The sequence below is a fragment of the Lycorma delicatula genome, chromosome 8 (assembly GCF_047948215.1).
Source record: "Lycorma delicatula isolate Av1 chromosome 8, ASM4794821v1, whole genome shotgun sequence".
Lineage (NCBI taxonomy): Eukaryota > Metazoa > Arthropoda > Insecta > Hemiptera > Fulgoridae > Lycorma > Lycorma delicatula.
The window spans coordinates 95,568,252-95,593,730 of record NC_134462.1 but is presented as its reverse complement, the minus strand read 5'-3'; the positions used below and the strand labels follow the sequence as shown (position 1 = coordinate 95,593,730).

General features: G+C 30.3%; 2 protein-coding genes across 4 annotated transcripts in view; one reads left to right on the top strand and one right to left on the bottom strand.

Annotated features, from left to right (window-relative positions):
* LOC142329210 (transcription initiation factor TFIID subunit 4-like) overlaps positions 1–9,993 on the bottom strand; it is a 101,419-nt gene extending 91,426 nt beyond the window's left edge. For both annotated transcript variants that reach the window (XM_075373612.1, XM_075373610.1), the window contains exon 1: positions 8,895–9,993. In XM_075373612.1, coding sequence (XP_075229727.1) covers positions 8,895–9,974 — 1,080 coding nt within the window. In that variant the 5' untranslated portion in view covers positions 9,975–9,993. The remainder of the gene's footprint in view (positions 1–8,894) is intronic.
* A 593-nt stretch (positions 9,994–10,586) lies between these two features.
* The window catches only part of DEF8 (differentially expressed in FDCP 8 homolog), a 32,500-nt gene continuing 17,607 nt past the window's right edge, over positions 10,587–25,479 (top strand). The window contains exons 1-3 of one of the 2 annotated variants that reach the window (XM_075373234.1): positions 10,587–11,135; positions 13,052–13,370; positions 22,884–23,048. In XM_075373234.1, coding sequence (XP_075229349.1) covers positions 10,968–11,135; positions 13,052–13,370; positions 22,884–23,048 — 652 coding nt within the window. In that variant the 5' untranslated portion in view covers positions 10,587–10,967. The remainder of the gene's footprint in view (positions 11,136–13,051; positions 13,371–22,883; positions 23,049–25,479) is intronic. The other variant, XM_075373235.1, reaches the window with a different exon arrangement.

Here is a 25,479-nt window from a genome sequence, read left to right as displayed (position 1 = left end):
GGAAAAACTTAGATGAAGCAAAGCCCACATGCACATAGCATCCACCAGTGATTGTAATCCTGCCTTAATTACAACACAACTTTGGTAAAAAAAAAAAATACCATACACATAGTCTTACTGAATGAACTACTGTATTAATAATAAGAATAAATGAAAATAGATTCATCATTGAAATTTTTATGATAATAACACTTGTTTTTACATTTAATTTTCAAACATATATGGAACAAAAGTATTGACAAAGATAAGGAACAAAGTTAGTTCTGACTTATATGACATTTTAGTTATGATATAATACCCGCTTCTATAATTATATAATGAATGAGGTGCTCTTCATCTCCTAATAAAAACAACACAAAACACAATGTGCAAGACCATATAAAAACAACGCTAGATTCATTTTTCCTTTTTTAAATTATTTCAGAGTGTAATAACATGCATTTTCTAAACAAAACCCACACTATCATCTAGAAGATTGGGAATTAACTTTTCTAGAAACCACCTTTTGAAATTTTCACAATCAATGAGCTGGGGGAATAATAACAGATGTTTGTTCCACTTAAAAATTAGTCCTGTATTTTAATGAACCTATTGCGGTGTCATCTTTAACAATAATTAAAGACTCAAATCAACTCATGTTTGTTACCATTTCTTGTACACCACACTTCTTATACAACAAATGTCTCTTGTACTTCCTTATAAAATGAACACACTGTTCCACAATCTCATAACATTCAATGGATACTCTCCTTATTTGGTTTATTTTTTCTAGCTAAATCTAATTTTCAACAGCAACTTCTAAATGCACTGCTTGAATAGTTAATTTTTTGGCATACTGCCACTAAATATTTAAGCATAATGAAAACTATTTTCCCAATTATAAAATTTAATGACAATGCTTCAGATACTGAACAATCAAATTGTTGCAGAAAACTCTTTACCAGATTATCCTGTTATAACTCTCAGGATATATAATATCCTGTTCTAATTCTCATTTTCGAACAACCTTACACTGACGATTTAGAAACCTTATAATATTCTTATAAATGAAAAACAAAACATTAATTACATCCAAATTATGTAATAGAGTCAAAAACAAAAAAAGAGTTTATATCAAGTTTTAAAAATTACTTTGCATTATTTACAAATTAATACTTAAAACACATTCATAAATCAATGTACCTATATTTTAATAAATAAAAAGGCACATACAAAATTAAAGAAAAAAAACAAAAATTATTCCAAGTAAAAAAAAAAATGCAGAACGAAAAAACATTCTGCAGATGAGTAATATTAAAAATGAATACTACACTATTTCAACACATAATTACTGTGATGATCTACATTGAAAACACTGAAGTATTTTATTTTGATTAATATAAACTGCAAATTTAAACTATGAATAGTGTACAGTATTCAATGATATATAATTATTCTGTAAGATTTTCAGGTTTCTATTTGTGAGTTCCAACTATTTTAGAAGGCAACATATTTAACATAAGATATCAACAATGTCTCCAATAAAAAAAATATAAAATTTTTTTAAATTTGAAGCACAATACTCATTAGCATAAAATTAAACCTCTTATCAGCTACACCACAAGCAGCAAGGAACAATTAATTGTATGTACTCTTATTATATTAATTGTAGGTCTTTTTTGGGTTCTAAATTCATTTTATAATTAAATAAATTCAATAACACTATCTCTAAAACGAAATAAAAAAATAAACTATAAATTGCTAATAAAAAAACTGATAAACCTAAGATCTTCAGATACAAAATAGAAATAACTTTTTATAAAATGCAACGACTATTAAAAGAAATTAATAATAATTATAAACTTTGTAAACAAAATATTAAAAAAAAAAATCTGAAAAAATATTTAACAGAAAATCATTATACAAGTGCAGATCATAGTAGCCATTATTGCCTTAATGCCATTAAACATAATCCCACACTCCCAACTCCTTGGATCACAAAACATATAAAAAATAGAAAACTATGTTTCAACTTTACAACTGTAACTTCTAAAAGATATATAATAGTATTACATTATTTTAATTTCATACAGTCTATACTATCTTGAATATTATAACATATCAAAAATAAAGAAATGATATTAAACAAAATTTAACACTACAGGCCAAACAAAAAAAGATTAACATAGGCTAATTATTATTTTTTATGTAACAAAGCTGATGTAAAATAATTTAAAAACACATGTGATGATTTTTTCTTGAGTTAACAAGGAAAACAAAACATAATAATGCATACTGTCATCATTATTATTATTAATAAAATAATAATAGAAATATTTTTGTTATTTGCAAAATGCAAAACCAAGCTGTTAAAGTGACAAACAATATACAGTTAGTGAAAATATAATATATAACAGATAGAAAATATAATATGATAGATAATTATAAAAACTAACGTACAGCCTAACCAACAGCAATCACAAATATTGTTCAAGAATATATAACATATTATGAATAAAAATCATAAACTTTTTTAACCTGCGACAAGTTGCAGTAATATAATGAATTACAAAAATAAACAACATTTGGCAAATGAATTTAACTTCCATAATAAGTTTTATATTTATTACATGGCACTGCTTTGAAATTTACTCTACTTGAAAGCAATGGCTAGTTTCTACAAACGAGGTCTGTAAATAAAGTAATGACACTAGTTTTTTTGGCAGCCAAAGTGGCAATACTGTAAAGTTAATAGTAAACATATGGTTATATGAACAGCTGATTTATATTAGGTATTAATATTTTTAGTCTACTGTTGCCACATGACATAAACAAACCTTTCATGAAACGAGTGTTTGTTGTGCATTACAAAAATGAGTGATACTAATTATGAGCAATGTTGTGCAATCAAGTTTTGTGTTCAACTTGGTGAGAATGCTACTGAAATTTTTATAAAATTGAAATGGGCTATGGAGATGACGCTCTGTCATGAGCCCAAGTTTTTAAGTGGTTTAAAGCATTTTCAGATGGTGGGTATCAGTTGCGGATCATCCATGCTCTAGAAGACCGTTAACGTCAAAAAGTAACAACAATGTTGAGCGATTCAGAGACTTGATACAGTACAACCGGCAATTAACTGTCAGAATGATTGCAGAATAATTGAATTTGAGCCATACGACAGTGCATCAAATTTTGACAAATGAAATGGAGATGAAAAAATTTGTACAAAGTTGGTCCCAAAAAACCTCACTGTTGAACAGAAAAACAACAGTGTGTAAGTGTGCTGCGATCTTCTATAGTGAATTAAAACTGATTCTGATTTTCTAAAAAATGTTATTACTGAAGATGGAATTTTGGATATTTGAGTATGGCCCAGAAACACCAAAGCAAGGAGTGGCATATTTCAAACTCACCACATCCCAAAAAAGCAAAAATGAGCAAATCAAAACCATACTAATTTGTTTCTTCATTAGTAATGACCATCAGTAAGGAGTTTTTTCCTACAGGACAGACTGTAAATCAATATGTTTTCTGAGAAATTCTTGAAAGACTGCAAAAATGAGTTGCCCATGTGAAACCAGCCATCAAAAACAACTGGATGCTGCATCATGACCAATGCACCTTGTCACACTGCACTCTCAATTAATGAGTTTTTGGCAAAGAAAAACATTCCTATAGTTCCTCAACCACCTTATTCACCTGACTTCAGTCCCTGTGACTTTTTTCTGTTCCCGATTCTAAAATACACCTAAAGAACACTATTTTGGAACAGTAGAAAACATTTTTAAAAATGTAACAACCATCTGACAGACATTCCGGTTTCTGAGTTTCAACACTGCTATGAAGAGTGGGAAAACCGTTTGAAGCGTTGCGTGGCTTTCCAAGGGAACTAGTTCGAAGGTGATAGAATCCATGTATAATTGGATTGTAAATAAAAAGTTTTTCTGAACCAGTCTCATTACTTTATTTACACACCTTGTATGTTCCTACTTTTAAGTTAAATGAACAACACTACTGAACTGCTCACTATTATAGGACACACTGATGTAAAACAAAAAATGTTTCAAACATGCCCTTGTACACAAAGATGCAAAATTCAAATTTCAGCAACATATAAGATGAAAAGAGTTTCATCACTATTTTCCATCACTTTCATGTAAGCACTGTTCAGAATAGAACATTTTTTTTTAACCTATTTTAAGAAGAAGCTATGAATAGCACAGCTTCTTTTTAGTTTTAAACACAAGAAATAATTGACTAACAATTAACTAAATTGATGAAATTCTATGCGCTTTTGTAATAATGAATCAATGGTTTTCTGAGATGTGTTGTAAAAATGTAGACTGCAAACCCTACATAAAAAATTAAAAGTGGGTAAGAAAAAGCAATAATTTATTTAATCCAAAAATATTACGTTTAGTGACACATTACAGAGTACAATCTATCTCAAACTTGAATATAGTTACAAAAAATTTATTTTTAAACATACATAATTAATTACAAATTGTCAAAAAAATTAATAATTATTTTTAAAATTTTAGTTTATGTAGCTATGTGTATTATAACTACGCCACTATGGTTGAAAGGTTATAACCAGTATGACTGTTGGCAAGTTTAATAACTACGTTCTACTTCTTATCAGTAAGACAATAAAATAAAAATATTTGTTAAAGTTAACAGTGAACTTATAAGTAAAATACGTGCACTTAGAATTTGGAATCTCCCATGTTGTGATTTGAAAGAAAAAATTGAAAAAATGGCTCTCAAGTTCTGAAAAAGTATCCAGATTACTATATTTTCGAACTAAAACGTCTCTAAGAGATTCTTCAGCATTATTTTGACCTGTTTATATAAATCAATACAAAATAGACCTGGCAAGAAGTTAATCAACAAATAAACAAAAGAACTGAATTAATACCATACAGAAAACATCATTATATCATTTCAAAGAATCAAAATAAAGTCCATTAAGTAGAATGTGCATTTATATTTTGAGGTTATGTAATAATTATATGCTTAATATTAAATTACACATAATAATTATTATACATTTTGTATTTTAACGTTTTTTTTTTTTTTTTTGGTGAAACTGGTTAGATCTTAATCTCCAACATTTTTCCATGTATTTAACATCTTCCTTCTCTCATTTCCTTCTACCTTCTCCTATCCTAACCCCTATAAGCACTCTTATTTTCTTTCTCAAAGTCAATTTTTACATGTAATAAGCCCCATACAAGATGTTTTCCTCTTTCTTCATTATCTTCATCAAATTCTGTACCTCTCCTGATCTTGATATTTCCTCACTTTCTTTGTCCATTTAACTTTCTCTCTTCTTCTCTATAGCAACTCATCAAAACCACAAGTCCTTTCAGTCCACCCAAGATGCTTTACCATGAAAAGTAAAATTAAATCTTTACTGAAGAACTTTTCTCATAAATAATTTGTTCTTACATACTCTGTACAGCTTCTATTCTATATGATCAAATTTTTAAAGTATTAAAACAACTTTACCTCTTCTATACTCTTTCCTTCAGAAAAATATTAATAAAGCAGTCTTTCTTGACTGCCATTACTTTCATTTTTCCTATGTTTATCTTCATTCTGAACTCTTTTCTCATTCATATCCATTTTAATATCCAAATAATATTATATATTACCCATATTATCCCCATTCATATTCTCAATCATCAACTCCAGTTCCTTCTACTACAATAACACTTTGTAATCTGTACACTTGTGTTTATAGTTTCTCCTCTGCCACAAAAACTTGCTTTATCAGCATAATTGCTGAAAAGTACTGATGAGAAAAAGTATGCAAAAAAACAAATCTATATATTCAAGAATCAATTATTTATTAATTTTTTTTTTAATGGATGTGCAGGCATTAACTGCTCTCATCATTTAGCCCGAATGGAAATTTGTAGGAAGTGAAAAATGTCATTCCTGACCGGGACTTGAACCCAGGACCTCCAGGTGAAAAGTGGAGATGCTACCATTCGCGCCACAAAGCCAGCGAGTGGTAGTGTCTCCACCTTTCATTGATTTTATTTGATTATTTATTTTATTTCAATGAATCAATGATTTATTGATTCATGTTTGTTTACACTGTATATTAAGATGGAGTTGTAAGTATACAAAGCTCTACATTATCTATTGTAATGAACTGATATCTATATTAATGTGTTCTTATATATTTACATATTTTGGAGCAGTAACATCTTAAATTTTATTCACATGATCATTTATATAAATCAAAAGTAAGAACAATTTTGTTTTACAACTAATTTTAAGACTACAGATTTATTTGTAGTTTCAATAAGTGCTTGAATAAATATTCTGACAGCATATTTTGAACCAAAACAGTAATGAATATTATAATACATTTTTTCTTTTAAATAATATCCATAAATAACAGTTTCTGGATACTTTTAAATATGATTTTAAAAAAACAAATTGACATCAAATAAAAATTCTGACATTTTAACAAAATAAAAACACCAAATTGGACAATATTTTATGTCTTTGTTGTATAACATACTTTTGCCTACAACAAATCACCCTATTATGATTAATTTTCTATTTTTAATAAAATATTTAATTAGAAGATATAATCAAGAACTTAATTAAAACTGAGTATCTTCTTTTATAGAAATAATATACTTAGCAAGGCTAGTCTAATCATGTTTTTTTTCCAAACTTCCCCTTAACCATTCCAGATAATGGAATCACTTTTTGCTGAATGTGAAATAGCACCTCTACCATTCTTGACATGATCTATTCAACGCACAGTTATGATATGCACAAAATATTCATTTACTAACACTACTAATAAAATTTTAAACATAATTCCATACTCAAAAACTGATAGCAATCATGCTAGTTCATATTAGTAAGGTTAGAATATTATTAAAACTTTAAAAAAGTATTATCAAAATAAAGATTTCTGTCATTACTAGACAAACAATTAAACATTTTTTGATATTAATTAAGTTTTCCGTTACATTTTAAACTTGCATACTGTAACTTTTACAATTTTGCTTAGACTGTTGTTTGATATAGGGTGTAAAATAAAGCCTCACTTATACACTACACAATTCAAAAGTATAGCAACACAAAATTTTATAAACCCAAAAATACAAACATTTTCATTACTTTTAAGTTGTAAAAAAAATATCAAAATTGTGCTCATTTAAAAATAAGTTCCTAAAATAATAATTATATGAAACTTCAGTAAGTAAAAACAAATTGAAAAAAAATCTCCACAACAGTAGTGGGTTGTGTCAAATCAGAAAATGGTTTTAAAAAAAGAATAAAATCTGGAAAAAAGATTTAAATAAAGAAGCTGCAACAAAAATGGGATATAACAATATCAGAAAAATTTAGATACAATTTACTGAAAACAGAAGCACAAACGTGTAAATTAAAATATTTCATGTTTATTACATTCATTGACAGAGAAATAAAAAAAAAAATTTCAAATTTTTGTTTATAGACCACTACTGATCTGTTCACAGATCAATATAGTAATAAATTAGTAAACGTAAGGTACACAAAACTGGCCAATTAGCTTATATAATAACAGGGCCACACCAATAAGCTAAGTCAAAAACATCTTTACCTACTTCTATTTCACCTGAAAACATACAGAAAGACAAAACAAAACTAATATTAATTTATAAGTTGACTAAATTCACCAGTGCTATTAATTTGTTGGATAATAAAATTACTGCTGTAAAAAATATAAGGAATACAGTCATGATAAGAAGTATTTCTTAATTTTATTACGGATGTGTTAAATAAAAGGAAAAAATATAAATTAAATCAAAACTGTAACACCAAACTTGACTACGTACTTAAATTATAAACAGTCACATTTGTATTGAATAAATTTTCACACATTCATAACCTAACTTTTCTAACACAAAAATCTTAAACCTCAAATGATATATCAGTGAAACAGAATTTCTAATTCTTTTTATTTATTGTTTTTTCTTTTGCAAATTACAGTTAAAAATCTTTAAAAAAAAATTACGGTAGATAATCTAAACAACAAAGAAATCTTTAAGTGTTAATCATTCATTAATTCTAGACCAGCTGAATAATCATTAACTCAACTAAGATTTAGCTGTGTACAACAAATTTTGAAAAAATATGTAAAAAAACCATAACTAGTTTTAAAAGTATTTTCCGGTCATTTAGAAGTATTATAGACCATTCTATAAACAGAATATTATCAAATGTCACCCTTTCAAATAACATAACCTATACACACAACTTAGGCAAACCTAACACCAGTTTTACCCTAGGTTAAAATAATTTATATTACAATAGTTTTCAATAATGTTTATCACTGTTATAATTCAAACCCAATCACAACAACCATTCTAAACACTAAGCAAATTGGATAATAATTTAAAACCTTGCACCCACAAAACAAAATATAACTTAAATTAAAAATATTCAATTATTAAGAATAAATGTAATTAATAGCACAGATAATATTAATAAACAATAATTTTAAATGCAAAATTAAGAATTCTGAAGAAAAAAGAATTTTAAATATGGTATTTTACGATCCTGATCGGAAAAAGTTATCATTTCAAGATTAAAAAAAAAATTGTATAAATATTTTAAGTTTCTTCATGATGATAAAGATTAGTCAACAAAGAACCAGATTAAATCTACAGAAAATCACCATATAAATTCATTAATTTTAAAATACCAAACTACTAATATAACTAGTTTTATAATAACACAACTCTAAAATAACCATTACGAATAATTACTTTGAAATAAAAATTAAAACTTGGCATTAATAAAGGTGCAACAACTAATGTGATCATAACAGTTACTAGCTACATAACAATTATAACTATAATTTTAACTTTATTTGAAGGAAATATTAAAATACTCACCCCCGGCTGGCCAGGTCGTGCACCAACCATCTGCGGAGCACCTATCATAACCCTAGGAGGTAACGTTTTTTGACCAGGCTGTCCTGGTGTACCTGCCCTAAGTGTGTTAACATTAAGAATCTGTACATTTGTTGGTATTAATGTGGTAGGATTATTACCAACAATAGTCTGTTGAGATCCTACAGGCTGATTTAATGGTTTTGTTAATGTAACAACACCAGGCACAGTAGAAGTTGTACTTGTACTGATAGCTGTATTGACATGAGATCCAGAAAGTGTCATAGTAGTATTAACAGTCATTGGAACAGACACTACCCCAGTGGCTAATTGTGTGCCTTGAGGTCCATGATTATTCCCACTAGATTTTATCACCAATGCTGTCCCAGTGGGTTTATTTTGGTCCATTCCAACTACACCACCTATTTGCTTACTAACATTGCTACTGGCCTGAGAATAGCTTTGAGTAACAATGCTCTGTACACTCGACGACGAAGCATTTAAACCAGTATGTGCTGCAAGACCTATATTTCCATTTGGGAGGGAAGTTGAACTTTGATTTGCATATGAAACTCTATTGTTTATATTAACTCCTACACTAGTAGTTACTGCTTGACTACTCGACGGATACACCAATTTAACACTTTCCTGCGATTTATTTAAGTTTGTAAGACTTGACTGAACTAAGCCTATATTAGAAGTTACTTGATTAAGAAAGCCACTAGAAGGTACACCACCTTGTAACGATGCCACCACAGTATTCACTACACTAGTAGATATTGAATTACCACTTTGATGCGATGCACTAGGAATAACTTTACTTCCATCATTGTTTACAATAATATTCATAGATTCTGACCCACCGTTAGATACACCATGTTTCTGAGTGGTTACTGTGCCCCCATTAGAAATAGAGGTAGTCATATGATTTTGATTCACTGTAACTGATGTTCCTTGTTGATTTGACCCAGCAGGAGCCGTAGTCACTAACTGGTCTTCGAGAGAACCAACTAACGCGTTCACCGCCGATTCATCCACGTCTGTACTACTAAGAGCTTCCTCCAAAAACTTAGCTGACGCCATTTTCTGCCAAAATCCAACTGTAAACTGATGTGCGCATGCGCTGTACACAAATCGTACCCACAGTGCATTGCCCTTGAGATGAAATAAAATCTTATAGTTTTGCGCTTTTCCCTGTGCTAAATGACATAAGTAGCATATTCTTATACATATTATATTTAAATTACAATAAAATTTATTTAAAAATATACAAATGAAGATACTTAATAGGCAATATTTTTTGCTATGACCATATGTCATAATCAATTTATTAGGTATTGAGAAACACGACAAAATTGCTTTGCAATCTTTCAAAGCCTAAGCAATTGCGTTTTATTTCTGGCGTTCCATAAAATTCTTCTTTTTATTTGTTTGGTAAACGACTTCAACAAAACGAAGTAAAAAATAGACAAATAAAACTGATAAAAAATATATAAAACTGATAAAAAATAATATAAAGTATGTCTCAAAAAAATACTTCAATATAGTAATTAATATTACAAAAATATATACATCGTTTTGAAATGTCACAAATATATTTAATTAAGAAGCATTTATTCCTGTATTTTAAAGTTGTTTCAGTAGTCTCATTATTTTGTCCGTGCAACATAATACCGAAAATAAGTATAATAATCAACAGCATGAACTTGATGAAAACATCTGGATTAGAGATGTATACACTTATGAGCAGTTTCTGTGCGTTCTTTGAAATTATGTGTTGATATATCCATTGCTGTCTACAAATTAAAACATATGCAGTTGAATGAAGTAATTATTACCAACTGATTGTCATGGGTTTGATTCATATGTTCGTAACCTGTTCATTAGTACTTTTTATATGACCGCTCGTGTTAACCTGTTTTATTGTTTGTATTTGTTGGTTTCGGGAAAGTAGTTACTGGTAATATTGGTTACGTTCATAAACAGTTAGTGTGAGCAATTTTTTAAATATTTGAATTATTTTCTCACTTGTGTAGATTCATTTTTTTACGCGCAAAGTTCGATTATTACAACTCTATGAACGCCCAAGGAAAGCAGTCTGTGAGCATCGGAGAGGATGAATTGTTACTCACTCCAGAAATTCTCAGTCCAGTTTCTTCAAACTCTGGAGATGAAGTGTGTAGTAATTCAGGACCGCCACCGATCACATTAATTAATGCTAAAAATTATATAACCTTAACAGAAGTAAGTGAACGTATTTTTTTTTAGTAGTCAATGCAGATAATTTACTTGTTAATTATCTCGTCCGTAAAAGTTTTAGTGTGAATACATCTGTCAAAACTTTTCAACGGTTGGAACGTAGAAAGTTGTGTTCTTATTTTTACGTGTTTTTGTGCGGTTTATTTTTTAAATTACATACTCTACTTGAATAGTAGTTGTAGTTTATATTTATTACAAATGTATCTTTCTCTTTATATTTTACAAGCATTATCTTTGTCTTCAGTCATTTGACTGGTTTGATGGAGCTCTCCAAGAAACTGTTGCAATCATATATAACTGCAATCCCACAAGGACTTCATGATTATTAAACCTATTTCACAGATTTAAAATGGACAGCTATAGTTATCAATAGAGTTCCTAGTTTATTTCAATAAACTGCTTTCAAGCAGTTCTACTGTATAATGAAATAAATAAACATCTGGACAGTTCTTTGAACTTTCCATGAATTTAGGCATAACTAATTTTTTCATCCATAAATTGCATCAATCTTTAACAATGATTGTACTCCCTGTTCATGATTGCTTTATATAATGAAAAAAAAATTGATGGAATTAAAATTTCTAATTGCAGGTTTTTATTAAGTGTTCCGCTAAAATCTGTGAGATTGAGTCAAACTGTAAAGATTGTTGCTGCCAATTTTTAAAGAAAGAATATTATATATTTGCATGGTACTATATAAATAAAGATCATGTTTTTAAAACTTATGCTGCCTTAATGTTAATTTCATTACGAATTCTGTAATAGAGGTCATTGCTCTATGTTTGTGATGATGGGCAGCATTTACTCTGCCATGCTTAAAATAATGATACAGTTTGGGTTTTTTTTTTTCGGTGATATCATTTTTTTTCTAAGCCTCCAACGTGATCAGAAACTACTTTTTTGGAATTTTTTTGTGTCTTAAATTAAGATTTGTTAGCCAAGACAGATCTACCTCTCCTGGCATAATTCCAGTTAAAATTCTTGAAATATTTTCATTATTCTATCAAGTTACAAGTCCTGATGAAATCAAATTCATAAGTTAAATTTATAATACGTCTTTGGAGCAAAATGAGATTCTTTAGTTAATTTGTAAAAGCAAGCATTGATGGCCTTTGCAACTTCCTGAATGGCTAAAAAATTACTGTGATACTATACAAGCATATTTTACGAATCAGATATATGATTTCTATCAGTTAAAGATTAGTAGAAGAAAAAATTATGATGGTTTAACATTAATGTGTAATTATGTACTGGGAGTTGCTCAGAGGGTTAGGCAATTTCCTTTTGTCAGAAAATTGATGGTTGAACACCAATCATGTTTTTAAAACTTATGCTACCTTGATATAAATTTCATTACAAATCCTGTAACATAGGTCATTGCTCTGTTAAAAAAATGTATTATGTAGAGGTCATTGCTCTGTTGATGTTAAACATTTTTTGAACATCATTGATTGTATATATATTTCTTAATCGATTATATATATTTATTTTGTCTTAGATGATTCCTTGTTTTTTTGTTTTTTTTTATTTTATTTTGTAAGTTAGTTACATTGTACACAACATGGAAATGATTATTAGTAACTAAGTTATAATTCATTAAAGCCATTAATTTTATTATTTCAATATTTCTCAGTACTCCTTTGTGGTCGAGTTGACTCTTTAATGCAAGAATACAACATAATATAATTACACTCCTTATATAAAGGGAAAGGTATTTCCTGGTCACAATTCAGTAACTATAATAGATTTCCGAAGTCTTAAGATGAATCAATTTACAAATAACAAAAATATTTAAGATAGAAGCCATTTTTATTTAATTGTTTACTGATATTTAGCTTTATAAGTCTGAATTTTACTTTTTTTATATTTGTGGATTATATATTTATTATTGACATGCACAGGGTGGTCTGGCACAACTTACAGCTGAAGAATTATCAGTTGCTGTTGATCAGTGTAAAGAATTAGTTTTAGAGAGTGCAGAATGTTCTGAAGAAAGAAGATGGCTTGTACGTAGATTAATTGAACTTAGATATCAATTACAAGAAGCATTAGAAAAAGAAAGCGAGGAATTTGAAGAAATAAAAGAAATAGCTGAAACAAGAGTAGTCTTAGGACATCATTTAAAATTATATTATCAACCTACATCTGGATCTAATAGGTTATGTGACAGATGCTCCTATAATATTTGGTCCGTGGTCCAACCATGGTATCAATGTTCAGGTAAATATTAATTATAACTTTTTTAATATCACTATAATAATCTTCATTATTAATACTTAAAAGCCTCACATCAAACCTTCTGCTCAAAAAAAAGATAAATACAGTAATTTATGGATAATTAATTAATTACAGGATTTTGTTGCAAATCATTTTTCAAGTATATTTCTTTGGTTTTGAATTGTGGTTTTTATCTTCTCATTCCCCCAAGGGCACCTGTAATATTTTTAACACCTTGAAGGTCTTGAATAACTTAAAAGTAACAGTTTTAGTTTCTCTATGGATGTACTCTTGGACTGGTATGTTTCATTGTAAAAATGATCTTTAAATCTTATAAAAATATTTTTCACTCGTGTATACAACTTGCTGACGGTATATTTTCACCAAGATACGAGGCTCGGCTGATAAATTTTGCACGTGTATGCATAGCATGTGAAAGAAAAGAGATGTTGGAATGAAATAAAAAATGAATACATTACCTTAGCTACAAATGCAGTATTTATTTATCAATACAATCTCCATTTACACTGATACGCTTTTCCCGATGTGTGATAAGTTTTTGCATTCCATCACTGAAAACTCCTGGCGGTCTTTCTTGGATCCAAGTGGCCACAGCTTCCTTCATCTCATCGTCAGTGGTGTAATGATTACCTTTGAGATGAGGGAAGAAATGGAAGTCGCACAGGGCCAAATCTGGTGAGTATGACGGATGCGGAATAGGCTCTAACTTCACCTTGCAGGGAGCCATCAGAGAGTTTGCGCAGTACTCATCTTGAACAGATTTTACAGTAACCCAATTGCTCGATAATATGGACTACTCATTCTTTAGATATGTCTAACTGAATAGCGATGCGTTGCTTATTCGCCAGTCACTTTGAAGCAAATCATCCACCTCCTTTCGACGTTTCTCGTCAGTCACAGGAACTGATCATCCACTGCAAGGTGTGTCCTCAATTGTTGCTTTACTAATTTCACATTCGCAAAATTTCAACACCCACCTATGCCACCTATGCCTGTCAACAGTTTCACTACCATAAACCGCTTGTTAAACGATGAAAAATATTTGTAGGAGTCACATTTTCTGCTGTTAAAAATTTGATCATTGGACACTTTTTTAACCATGTTGACATATTGGCCATACTAGACTCCATTTTATGCTATTGAAAACAAACTGCTAACTGATTTCAACGCATTATCGCAGGTTTGTTGAAGGGGATTTTAGCTATCATATGCTGCCACACCCAACTTGATAGTACCTTCTGTCTTCGTGTAGCACGCTAGTGTGCAAAATTTTTCAGCTAAGCCTTGTACATTTTCCAATTTTCTTCCATGACTCCACAGAATGTGATTTGACTTGACATTCAAAAATTTATTACATAAAAAACTTTTTGATTAAGATTTCTACAAATTATAGAAAAAATGTTTAGTTAGGCAAACAAGGATACTACTTTGGTACATAGTCTACCATCATGTTTACAGTCTACCATTAACTTGACTATAGTCTGCCATAAAAAAAAATCTCTTTTGGCACACCAGAAAGTGGAGGTAGATTTCACCGGTGCTAAGTAGGGGATAAAAAAGATTTCCACCTTAAAGTTAAGAAAAACTTAAAATTTACTCAATATGACAATGGTTGCATGTGAAAAAAGTTTCAGCTGTATAGCATACGACAAGCCCCATCTTCTTACAATTCCAGCTACATTTTGGTCATCCCCTGCCGTAAGGGTTGGTCATATCAAAAATTGTTTCAGATAAAAGTTTTAGGTAATGTTTAGAAGACTAACAGCCATTTTAAACCGATTTGATGTTGTGCCTATTAAGGGAGGTATGGTTTTTTGTCTTCAATACCCCATTTTTCCACCCCCTGAGCCAGTGGTTATTGATGTCAAAACACTTTACTTAGATAATTTTTAGGCCCTTATCCAAAGAATAGCAGGACTTTAAACGAGTTCAGTATTTTACTTAATAAGAAAGTTACAACAATATTTTGTTTTTTCAAAAAAGCTTCCCTATTTCCACCCCCATGGTTCAATTTTGACCATTAACAAACTCAACTGAGATATTGGGTCGTTATATTTTATGTATCAATTTGAAAGTGATTGGCACAAAATTATGACAGTTATCGTGTTCACAAGAAAGTGTATATATATATATATATATATATATATATACAAACTTTTGAACTGACAGTGATTTTTGGGGTCTGTGAGATATGAAACGCGAAGATATGTCAAAATTTTCCAGAAGTCGAATCTTGGTACCCATTACAATAGGTAGTTTTCTTGTGAAATCTACCTAATTACAATATCTTAATTGTATTTAGTTTTAATATCATATTTGTTATTAAAAGTTGTATATAATTTGTATATTTAATGTTAATTAGACAAGGTTAGCAACCAAACCGAGCATTAGGTTATGTTGATATTGTATAAAGTTTTAAAAGAACTTTTTATATGTGGTTGAAGAACACACAACTTTGGCCATAATTATCTAAATGTTACAAAAAGCCAATTTTCATACTAGGAAATGTTTTTTTAAATTTTTCATAGAGTTCTGTCTTTCAAAATTACACAAGATAAGTCTCACTTTTGCTTTATTTTCTTAATTCCTTCCTAATTTAGAAACAGTACTTCTTATCAGGATGTGTTCAATTAGTTTCAGTCATCTTCATACAATTTTTGAACACCTTTTATTATACTTTCCTTTAAACAAAGCCTGCCACATTTATTCCTTTGAAAGGTCAGCAAGATTACATCATTTTTAATTAAGTTTATTATTTCTGTCACTCATCAATCTTGTACATTAATCACTAAAATAATTTTCTGTTTTAGGTAAATAAGCTGATTATGTTTACTTTTTCTTGAATAGTCAGAAAGGGGGTATTCCATTTTAATTCAACAAATGATCAGTGCATTATTATTTTTAATTTTGATGATATTTGATATGTGATAACTACCTACCTTGTAGTGGCCAAAAAATATTTTTTTATACTGTTTAAAAAATTTTTTCTTGACTATTTTCTAAATAGCCAACAGGTAAAAACAACCATTTTCATCACTTTTTTCACGAGCTGTTGCACTCTTATTTTACATCTTACAGAGGGTCAAAAAGAGCTTTTTGGAAAGAGTTCTTAGTGTACTCAGAATTTATTTTGTTGTATAACCAAATCTTGTAATCTTTACTGAAGTTACATTTACAAATTGTTGTTTTATCAAATTTTGGGTCCAAACTAAATAATGAAGGGCTTAAGGTAACAGACCTGTTTTTTACCTTTTAACTCTTAGATACTAGTAGTGCTTTTAAATCAAATTGAACTGTTACCAAATGTCCTTCATTAAAAAAAATGACCGCCAAACTGTAAGATTTTGAAAATGTCTCATTTTTGATACCCAAAAACCACATGTGGGAGAAGTGGCAAAAATCTGATTTTGTTCCTCAAAGGGGTTGACGAGTAATGACACCAACAAAACCGCTAAAAACACCCTTCCTTCTAACCATAAAAAATGTATCCAAAAATACTGATGTTATGTATTTTTTCAGATTATAAAAATTACAACTAAACTCATTTGAATGAATAAATTGAAAATTAATAAATAGTCAATTACAGAACGATAAATAATAATTGCAAAATGATAAACAATTCAATTACATTAACAAGTTGTTCAATTTACTTTTACATTTCTTTACTCCTGCTATTGGAAGTTATGAATAAATCTTGCACTTTTTGATAACAAACTTAACTGACATAACTTAGATTATTTAAATTTGTCTAAGCGAGTAAGTTTGTCTAAGCACCCTTGGAATGGAAGAATTTGAGTAGGTAGTTCACAATGGTGAACAGAAACCCACAGCTTGAAGATAATTTCAGAATCAATATTATGCCAGCTCTCTTGCAGTAATCTGAACACTTCATTAGTGCCTAGACATTTTTCACACTGTGACACCATGTACGTTTCATTTTCTATATTACATACCATGGTTGAAAGGAGAATTTTATAATTAAACTTGATTTTTAGAGCAGATAACATAAGTTTTACATTTTGGTGGTCACACACACGCACTCTGTGTGTGTGTGTGTGTGTGTGACCCACCAGCCAGAACATAAAATATTGGTCAAATCAGCAAATTTTGAAAAACCAATTTTTAAATTATGTTTTTCTTTGAAGACAATGTACAATTCTTCTAAGTTACATAAGATAAGCCTTTTTTGAATATTAATTTTCTTCCCGTCAGCTTGTCTTACAGAGACACAATCCTTCTTGTCTGGCATCATTCGGCTGTGCTCATCATTCCTGTAAAAATCTTATACACATTTAATAAGATTTTCACAACTACGTGACTGGGTTTCTTTTTGCCGATTTGTTGCAAAATTCCACTTGTTTTAACTAATTGTTTGGATTGACGGGCTAAATACTGACTAACACTAGACTCAATTTGAATTTTTTGAATGCTCCAGCTGCTTGTTGATAAACTTGAAATATTAATTTTTTCCTGGGTTGATATAACTGTTTTCATTTTAACCTTTATTTTAATGATTAATTCTTCATATTCTCTACCTTTTTTTTTTTTAAGTAGAGGAACCCCATTTATGAGCGCCAAAGCAGTGTCAGACTCGCTAACATATTCTGCAACCTGTTACAGAAAATGCGTATGTATTCCTGCACACTACTGTCAGTATCTCCTGGGAAACTGCTAATAAAGCAATACTTCAGGTGGGAGGGTAAGCACCCACACACACATTCTGTCTCCACATGCAAACATCATCCATACCAGACACTACACACCACAAATACCTAAAGGAAGAAAACATCCACAAAAATAGCACACCTAATAGGTACTAAGACGTACCAGACACATTTTTACATTTATACAATCAATCCAACACAAGACAAGCGCACAACAATCATGAAGACATGGCCACTGGACATCACTTATCCACCAAAGCACACTCAACAGTTAATTAAATTTCCACAATCTCACCCAGAGTACACAAACACACCCTCCATCTAACGCACACACAACTCAACTACTTACCCACACGACCGTCAGCCGTAATCACTGAGCAATGCCCTCAGGCACCGGGAGCAGAGTGTCCACGATCTCACCGCACCAAAGCGACCCCCCCCCCTCATGCACAAGAGGGCCCCCAAGGGACTCAGCCACAGCAGACCTGTCCAACCTGGCACTCTCTGACACCTCATTCCCTTGCAGGTCGCACCAATGCTCACAATCTCTACTAGTTTTTTCTGTGTTACAAAGTTCTTCTAAAACTTTTCTGTTATAATTTGCAATAATATTCCACTGCTTCACACCCTGAGGCATTATCTGCTGAAAATCCTCAGGTCTGAACATGTCCACCTAACCCAGGGCATCCAGCATGCACTTCCATGCATCCTGGAACCTCATACAACAGAACAAGACCTGGTACGGAGTTTCCTCCACATTGCAGGCCAGACAGCAATCTGAATGGTCAAGAACGAATTTAAAAAGATACAACCTCCATGCCCAACCAGGAATTGTATAAGACTATAATAATCAATTGATCCATGAGTCCTACTGCACCAACTCCTTACATTCCCAATCAGATGGTAAGTCCACCGACCTTTCTCTTCTGCATCCCATCGTTCTTGCCAAGTATTCATCAACTCTTGTAAATTGACCACAATCAATCTCTTCTTCTCCAAAGAAGGATGCATCCTTAATTCTCTACGCTTCCTTCTGTTAACAATGGTCAATTGGCATAACACCCGCCAGCATCTCTGCAGCCTCTCTTGAGATTGTATGATAAGCTGCCAAAATCCGGAGGCAGCATCTTCTATGCAGTGCAGTAAGTATTCCCATATACCTTTTATACCTCAGAATATCTGCCCAGATCTCTGCCTCATATAAGTGGGAAGAATACACCACAGTTGATAACAACCTCCTCCTGAGTTCTCCAGGCCCCCTGATATTTGGAAGTAAGATGGCAACTGCACACATTGTCCTCTCCACTCTCTTATAACTTTCCATAACATAGACTCTTACCTCATCATCTAGATTATCAAGATTCCAAGATTTTTCAAACATATCTTGACATTTCGGTTCGCTTTCTGCATCATCTTGTGGTTTTTGTATTTTGTTTAAGCATTTTGTACATAGTGCTCTGCCTGGAATTAATTTTAAATTTGGATTGCTTGTTAAAAGTTTCAAAGATATTTCTTGAAGAGGTTTCTTAACTGGTTTAGTGTGACAGCTAATTGGATTCAGAACAGCTTTTCCCATTAATATGAAAATATTTATCTGAATATTCAGTTTTATGAAAAGTACAGATATTTTTTTGTTTCAGTATATCCACTTCTTAAAGTTATCAATGTAATTTGCAGTAAACTTTAAAATAACATGCAATACTGAAGATCTATTGTAAGTCAATTTGTGCCATACTGTTTAGTGTAAATGCCAATTGAATACTCCATAATCCGTTTTTTTATAAATTGCAAGGGTTCTTATAATAATAATACAGTTAGTATTAATTATAAAACTACAAATTGCAGATAAAAGATATTGCATAAAAGAGAAGTTCTTTGATAATAAAATTACTTTTATAAAGAAGTGTACATTACCTAACCACAGTATTAACACTAGTAACAATACAACATATCACATTGAAATCAAAACAGTAACTGAGCCTTCTACAATGTTTACATTCAGGATTATACAAACATTCATGTCCATGCATGTCAATTTACTTTTGTGTTTAAACATGAGTTTGTGTGTGAGTCATACTTTAAGTAACAAACTATCTAGATTATAAGCTATCTCATTATAGATATATGAAAATATTTTGTATAGTAGGCCTACATTATTATTTGAAAAAAAAAATACCAGCTGTATTTTGTATACATTGTTCACGGTTAGAAGGAATGGTGTGTTTATCGGTTTTGATGGCTTCATTACTCGTCAACCCGTTTGAGTAACAAAATAAATTTTATACGGTTTTAAAGTGCATAAAACATAATTACTGCTGTAAAAATGTCAGATTTTTGCCACCTGCCCTACATGTGGTTTTTGGGTCCCAAAAATGAGACATTTTCAAAATCGTACGACTTGGTGGTCATTTTTTTAATGAAGGACACTGGTAACAGTCCAATTTTTTTTTTTTAAAGTACTACTAGTATCTAAGAGTTAAAAGGTAAAAAACAGGTCTGTTACCTTAAGCCCTTCATTATTTAGTTTGGACCCAAAATTTGATAAAACAACAATTTGTAAATGTAACTTCAGTAAAGATTACAAGATTTGGTTATACAATAAAATGAATTTTGAATACACTAAGTTGAAGTTCCAGCTTTACCCTTTCCAAAAAGCTCTTTTGACCCTCTGTATGATGTGAATTAAGAATGCTACAACTCGTGGAAAAAGTGACGAAAATGCCTGCTTTTACCTGTTGTCAAGTTAGAGAATAGTCTATTACTAAAGAAAAACTTTTTTTTTTAAATATAGAAAAATATTTTTTGGTCACTACAAGGTGGATAGTTATCATATACCAGATATCATCAAAATTAAAAATATTGATGCAATAAAATGTTTGAAAATTTGTTGAATTACAATGGAATTCAACAAAGTTATTTTCTTGGTTTAAATTTTCAATCTAAATTGAATAATTACTCTCACACTGATCTTTTTAGGTTTCTTTTTCAGAATGAACCTGCCTAATTCTAATTTCTCTTTTCAGAATATTTACTTTTTCACCTTTCTGTTTTCATGCTTAATCACTAATTTTTCAACTGATAAAAGTCTCAAAGAACATATTAAATGGTAAAATGTACTCTTGTTCTATTGTGGCAGACTTTTTTAAATGCATACTTTATTCCAGCAGTTTGAACGTAGAATTATCTAGTAGAATTTTATCCAGTAGAATTTTTTTTTTTCTTTTAGTTGAATAAAGAGATTTATTGCCATTTCTCTTAACGAGAATGAATCTTTCTTTTTATGACAGGATCAGAAAAGATTAGTACATGACTTTCCAAAGATTTATATCAATATGTTAATATTTTTGATATCTAAGTTATAGTATACTTAAAAAATATTAGCTATTCCTCTAGAATCACAATGCCTAGTCGCTGGGCCTGCCCATGATTAAATAAAAATATTTTGACATGTTAAAACCTGTATTCCATTCAAAGCATTTTGTTATTTTTCCCCACATTAGAAAAAAAATGACTGATGTCATTTCGTTACTTTTTGTTTTTTGATGCAGTAACATATGTTTAATGATCTTTTGTAAAATTTTCTGTTATAAAATAATAACTATTACTATTAATTTTCTTAAGGTAGAATTAATGGTTTCCATCACCATAACTCATTTGAACTTGCTCTATATTCCTGATGCAACAGTCTTCTGACATCAGCACCATTCCCTATCTCTTGTAGCAGCACCACATTAAGTATTTGTTCCATGTTTAACTCTCAATATTTAAAGATAATGTTTGTCTCTGAGACCATCTTCTGCTACTGTCAGCATTGTGTCTTTTCATATAATTAATCTTAATCTGATCCTAAAAATAGTACTTGTGATATTGCTAGTATAGTAGGATTCTTTTTTACTTCCTTGTGTGAAGTAAAGGAAGTATTGTGATCATGAAAAATTTCAGATTTCAACAGAAATACCCATTTTGACCATCCCCAAATCCATTTTGACTAGTTTCATTGTTATATATGTATGTATATGAGTATCTGATAACTCAAAAAGGATTAGCTACAGAATGTTGAAATTTTGGATTTAGAACTGTTGTAACATCTAGTTGTGCACCTCCCCTTTTGATTGCAGTCGACTTGACCAAAAATGTCCAAAAAACCAAATCCAAAAAAAAATGGATTTTGGACTTTTTCTTAACTGCAGTAATAAGCCCTCATTGAGAGTCTCTCAATGGTATAACATTAGTGGTACATATTTTCATTGGTTCCAGAGTTATAGCCAAATAAAATTTTAATTAATGAAATATTTGGATCTTACACAGGGAGGCACATTGGTTCGAATTCGACCTCATTTCCTTCTTTTTTTTTTTAATTTAAATATATTGATTTATTATTAACCTGTGATCATAAAAAAAATGTATAAATAAATAATAATTCAATAATAACAATAAAAAAAAATATATGAAAAAAAATCAGAAGTTATTAGTGAAATAAAATTTTATGTACTTTCAAAAATTTGTATATGTAATTTAATTGGCTTACAAGGAAGTCATGTGGTGTCCACACAAGATTTTGCAATACTGGCTAAGCCTTTGTCGATCTGCCTTAATCAATAAATTAATTTTGAGTTTTACTTGAAATTTTTTAAAATTTTCACATTATTCAATTTTTTTGTAGAGCTCAGTAACATTCAATTCAGGATGAGTCAATAGAGGATGAGGTCAACTTGCTTATTCATAGATTACTGGTTATGTTTAATACCAGTCACTATTGACAAAAATTCTTAACTTAAAATTATTTCAAGTTAGCATTTCAAAATAAAGCTAATTTTTGTATTTGTTGTAGATTGTCAGTACAGAACCCATGTACGTTGCCTACTTCAAACTTCTAGAGTTTGTCCACACCTTAAAGTTTCTGAAGATCGTAAGTTTGAAGAGGCAATTTGTCCAGAAATTGGTTTAGACAATCAAGGATATGCATGTGCTGAATGCAGAACACATATATGTCATGGTTTGTATTCTGCTGTTTATTTTTAATTGTGAGTTTATTTTAATTTAGAGTGAGTGCTGTATTTATTACCCACAAAAAAATTGAAACTGCAGTGGAATTCTTTAATTTGGTTGTCTACAGGAATCAGTTTATTAAACATCACTTTAGCCATTGGCATTTTATAATCTCATCCTTTGATTTAGAGGATGCCATGTTAAGATACCTTTCTTTCTTTTTCTGTTTAGCCTCTGAAACCACATAATGTATTACTTCAGAGGATATGTATGAGTGTAAATGAAGTGTAGTCTTGTACAGTCTCAGGCTGACCATTCCTGAGATGTGTGATAAATTGAAACCCAACCACAAAAGAACATCAGTATTCAAATCCGTACAAAAGTAACTGCCTTTACTAGGATTTGAATCTTAGAACTCTTAACTTTGAAATCAGCTGATTTGCGAAGATGCATTCACCTCTAGACCAAACTGGTGGGTATGTTAAGATACCTGTGTAGGGTATCGGGGTTACCATTCTCATTGTATACCCATAATTCTGTGGTCTAGTAGATTTCTGATTCCATTGATTTTTTTAGGGAGCAGCAGCAAGTTTTAAATGCTTTGTTGATGTAATATAGTACTATAAACCATTACTGATGTTGGAGTTTTAGAACCTTTCTAAAATACCTTTCTCAGTTTTAGAATTCTTTCTAATTTAATTTTATTCTTCCTTCTATGGGTATATACATTTTAATTTATTTCTTAAACAACTGTTTTTTGGTGTTTAAATGATTTAACATTCGATTTTTTTCTTTTTTCCCTAGTAGATGCTTAGAGAAAATTCTGTTAATATTTTATTGATTTATTCTTGTGGAATATGTTTCTCCTTAAATTTTCTGTAATTGATACTTATATATTCAGCCAGTTTTCAAGTACTTTCTCCTAAAGCTTACATTTTCAATTTGAAAATGAAATTTTACTGTTATAGCTTGTATATATTATTCATTACCTGATAATACATTTTATTTACATTTAAATATTCTACTTTCCTATTTGAATTTACCCTAAAAATGTTCATTAGTTTAAAGCATAATTTTATTGCCTTGCAACATTGCTAGTCAAGTTATCAGTTTTTTTAATTGCATTACTACTTGTAATTATACAATCTCCCATTGATTCATACACTAGTCACCTACTACTACCTACTAGTTACTGTTACATTTAAAGCTTTATTTACATAATTTTCCAAAACCTCAGTGTCATTTATCATTATTCATTGCAGTCGTACTCTGCATATATTTTACTTCTTTAGTTTTGACACATGATTTTGGATACACTTTCATTAAAAATTGATATATTTATCTCATATCAGTGTGTAGCCAAGGAAAATCCTTACTGTAAAATCATATTCACACTCTTAACTTACATGGGCACATACTACAGTAATTGATTATTGAAATCCTTGTGCCTTCTAAAAATATATTGCCCCATTTTATCTGAATTACTACATCCTTGTGTTTTTTTTTTTTAAATAACCCTTTTAGAGGGTGTGATAAATCAACTTTGATTGTGCTTCCTTTGTGCCCATACTTTTTCATCCTTTGAGAATATCATTCCTTCTCTTCTTGTTTCCATTTCCTTCCACTGGTTGAATTTTTTCTCTCTGTATTACCCATCTAAAAAGCATCCTGTCATTTATTATGTCTGTGTTGATTCTAATGTTTTCAATGCCTTTTTGTATTTCCCAAAACTGTGTGGGCTTGGATTTGTAACTTCTTTGCAAGTCAAAGATTTGTTTAGTTAATCTGTTTGTCACCCATCTTGTGTATATATCCGTAGGATTGTATTCTTCTTTTCTTCAAAACATCTGTCAGTTAAAAACTGACAGATGTTAAATATAGTTCTTTATTAGAAATTTGAATTCAGATTCACTGTTACTTCTAGGTTCTAGTACTTTCCTCAGAATTATCCTTTCAACCTTTTCTAATTTTTCAAGATTTCAAATTCCATTTAGTTAAAATGTATCTGTTGCATAAGGTATTTCGGGTCTAATCGTTATTTGATAATGTCTCAGTTTTGTGTTCCTGATAGAGATTTCTTGTTATTTGCGTTTCTTTTAATATTAAATGCTCTTCCCATTTTTTGTATCATACTACCATTTAATATAACTAAAATCATTGCACACATCAACATACAAATTGCCTAGCCTCTCCCTCATACAATACATCGTTTGAACACCTAATATCAGTAATCTTCTTATTCCCTTGAATACACTGTATTCAAAGACCACTACTGTATTGGAATGGACCTATGGAGGTGCTAATTTGCCGTTGAAATCCCCAGTTAAAATTACTTGCTTACCATCTAGTATTTCAAATACTTCTCACAAACGTCTCCAGTCCTCTTCCCATAATGAACTGCAGCTTAAATATACTGGGACAAAATAAAAATATTACTA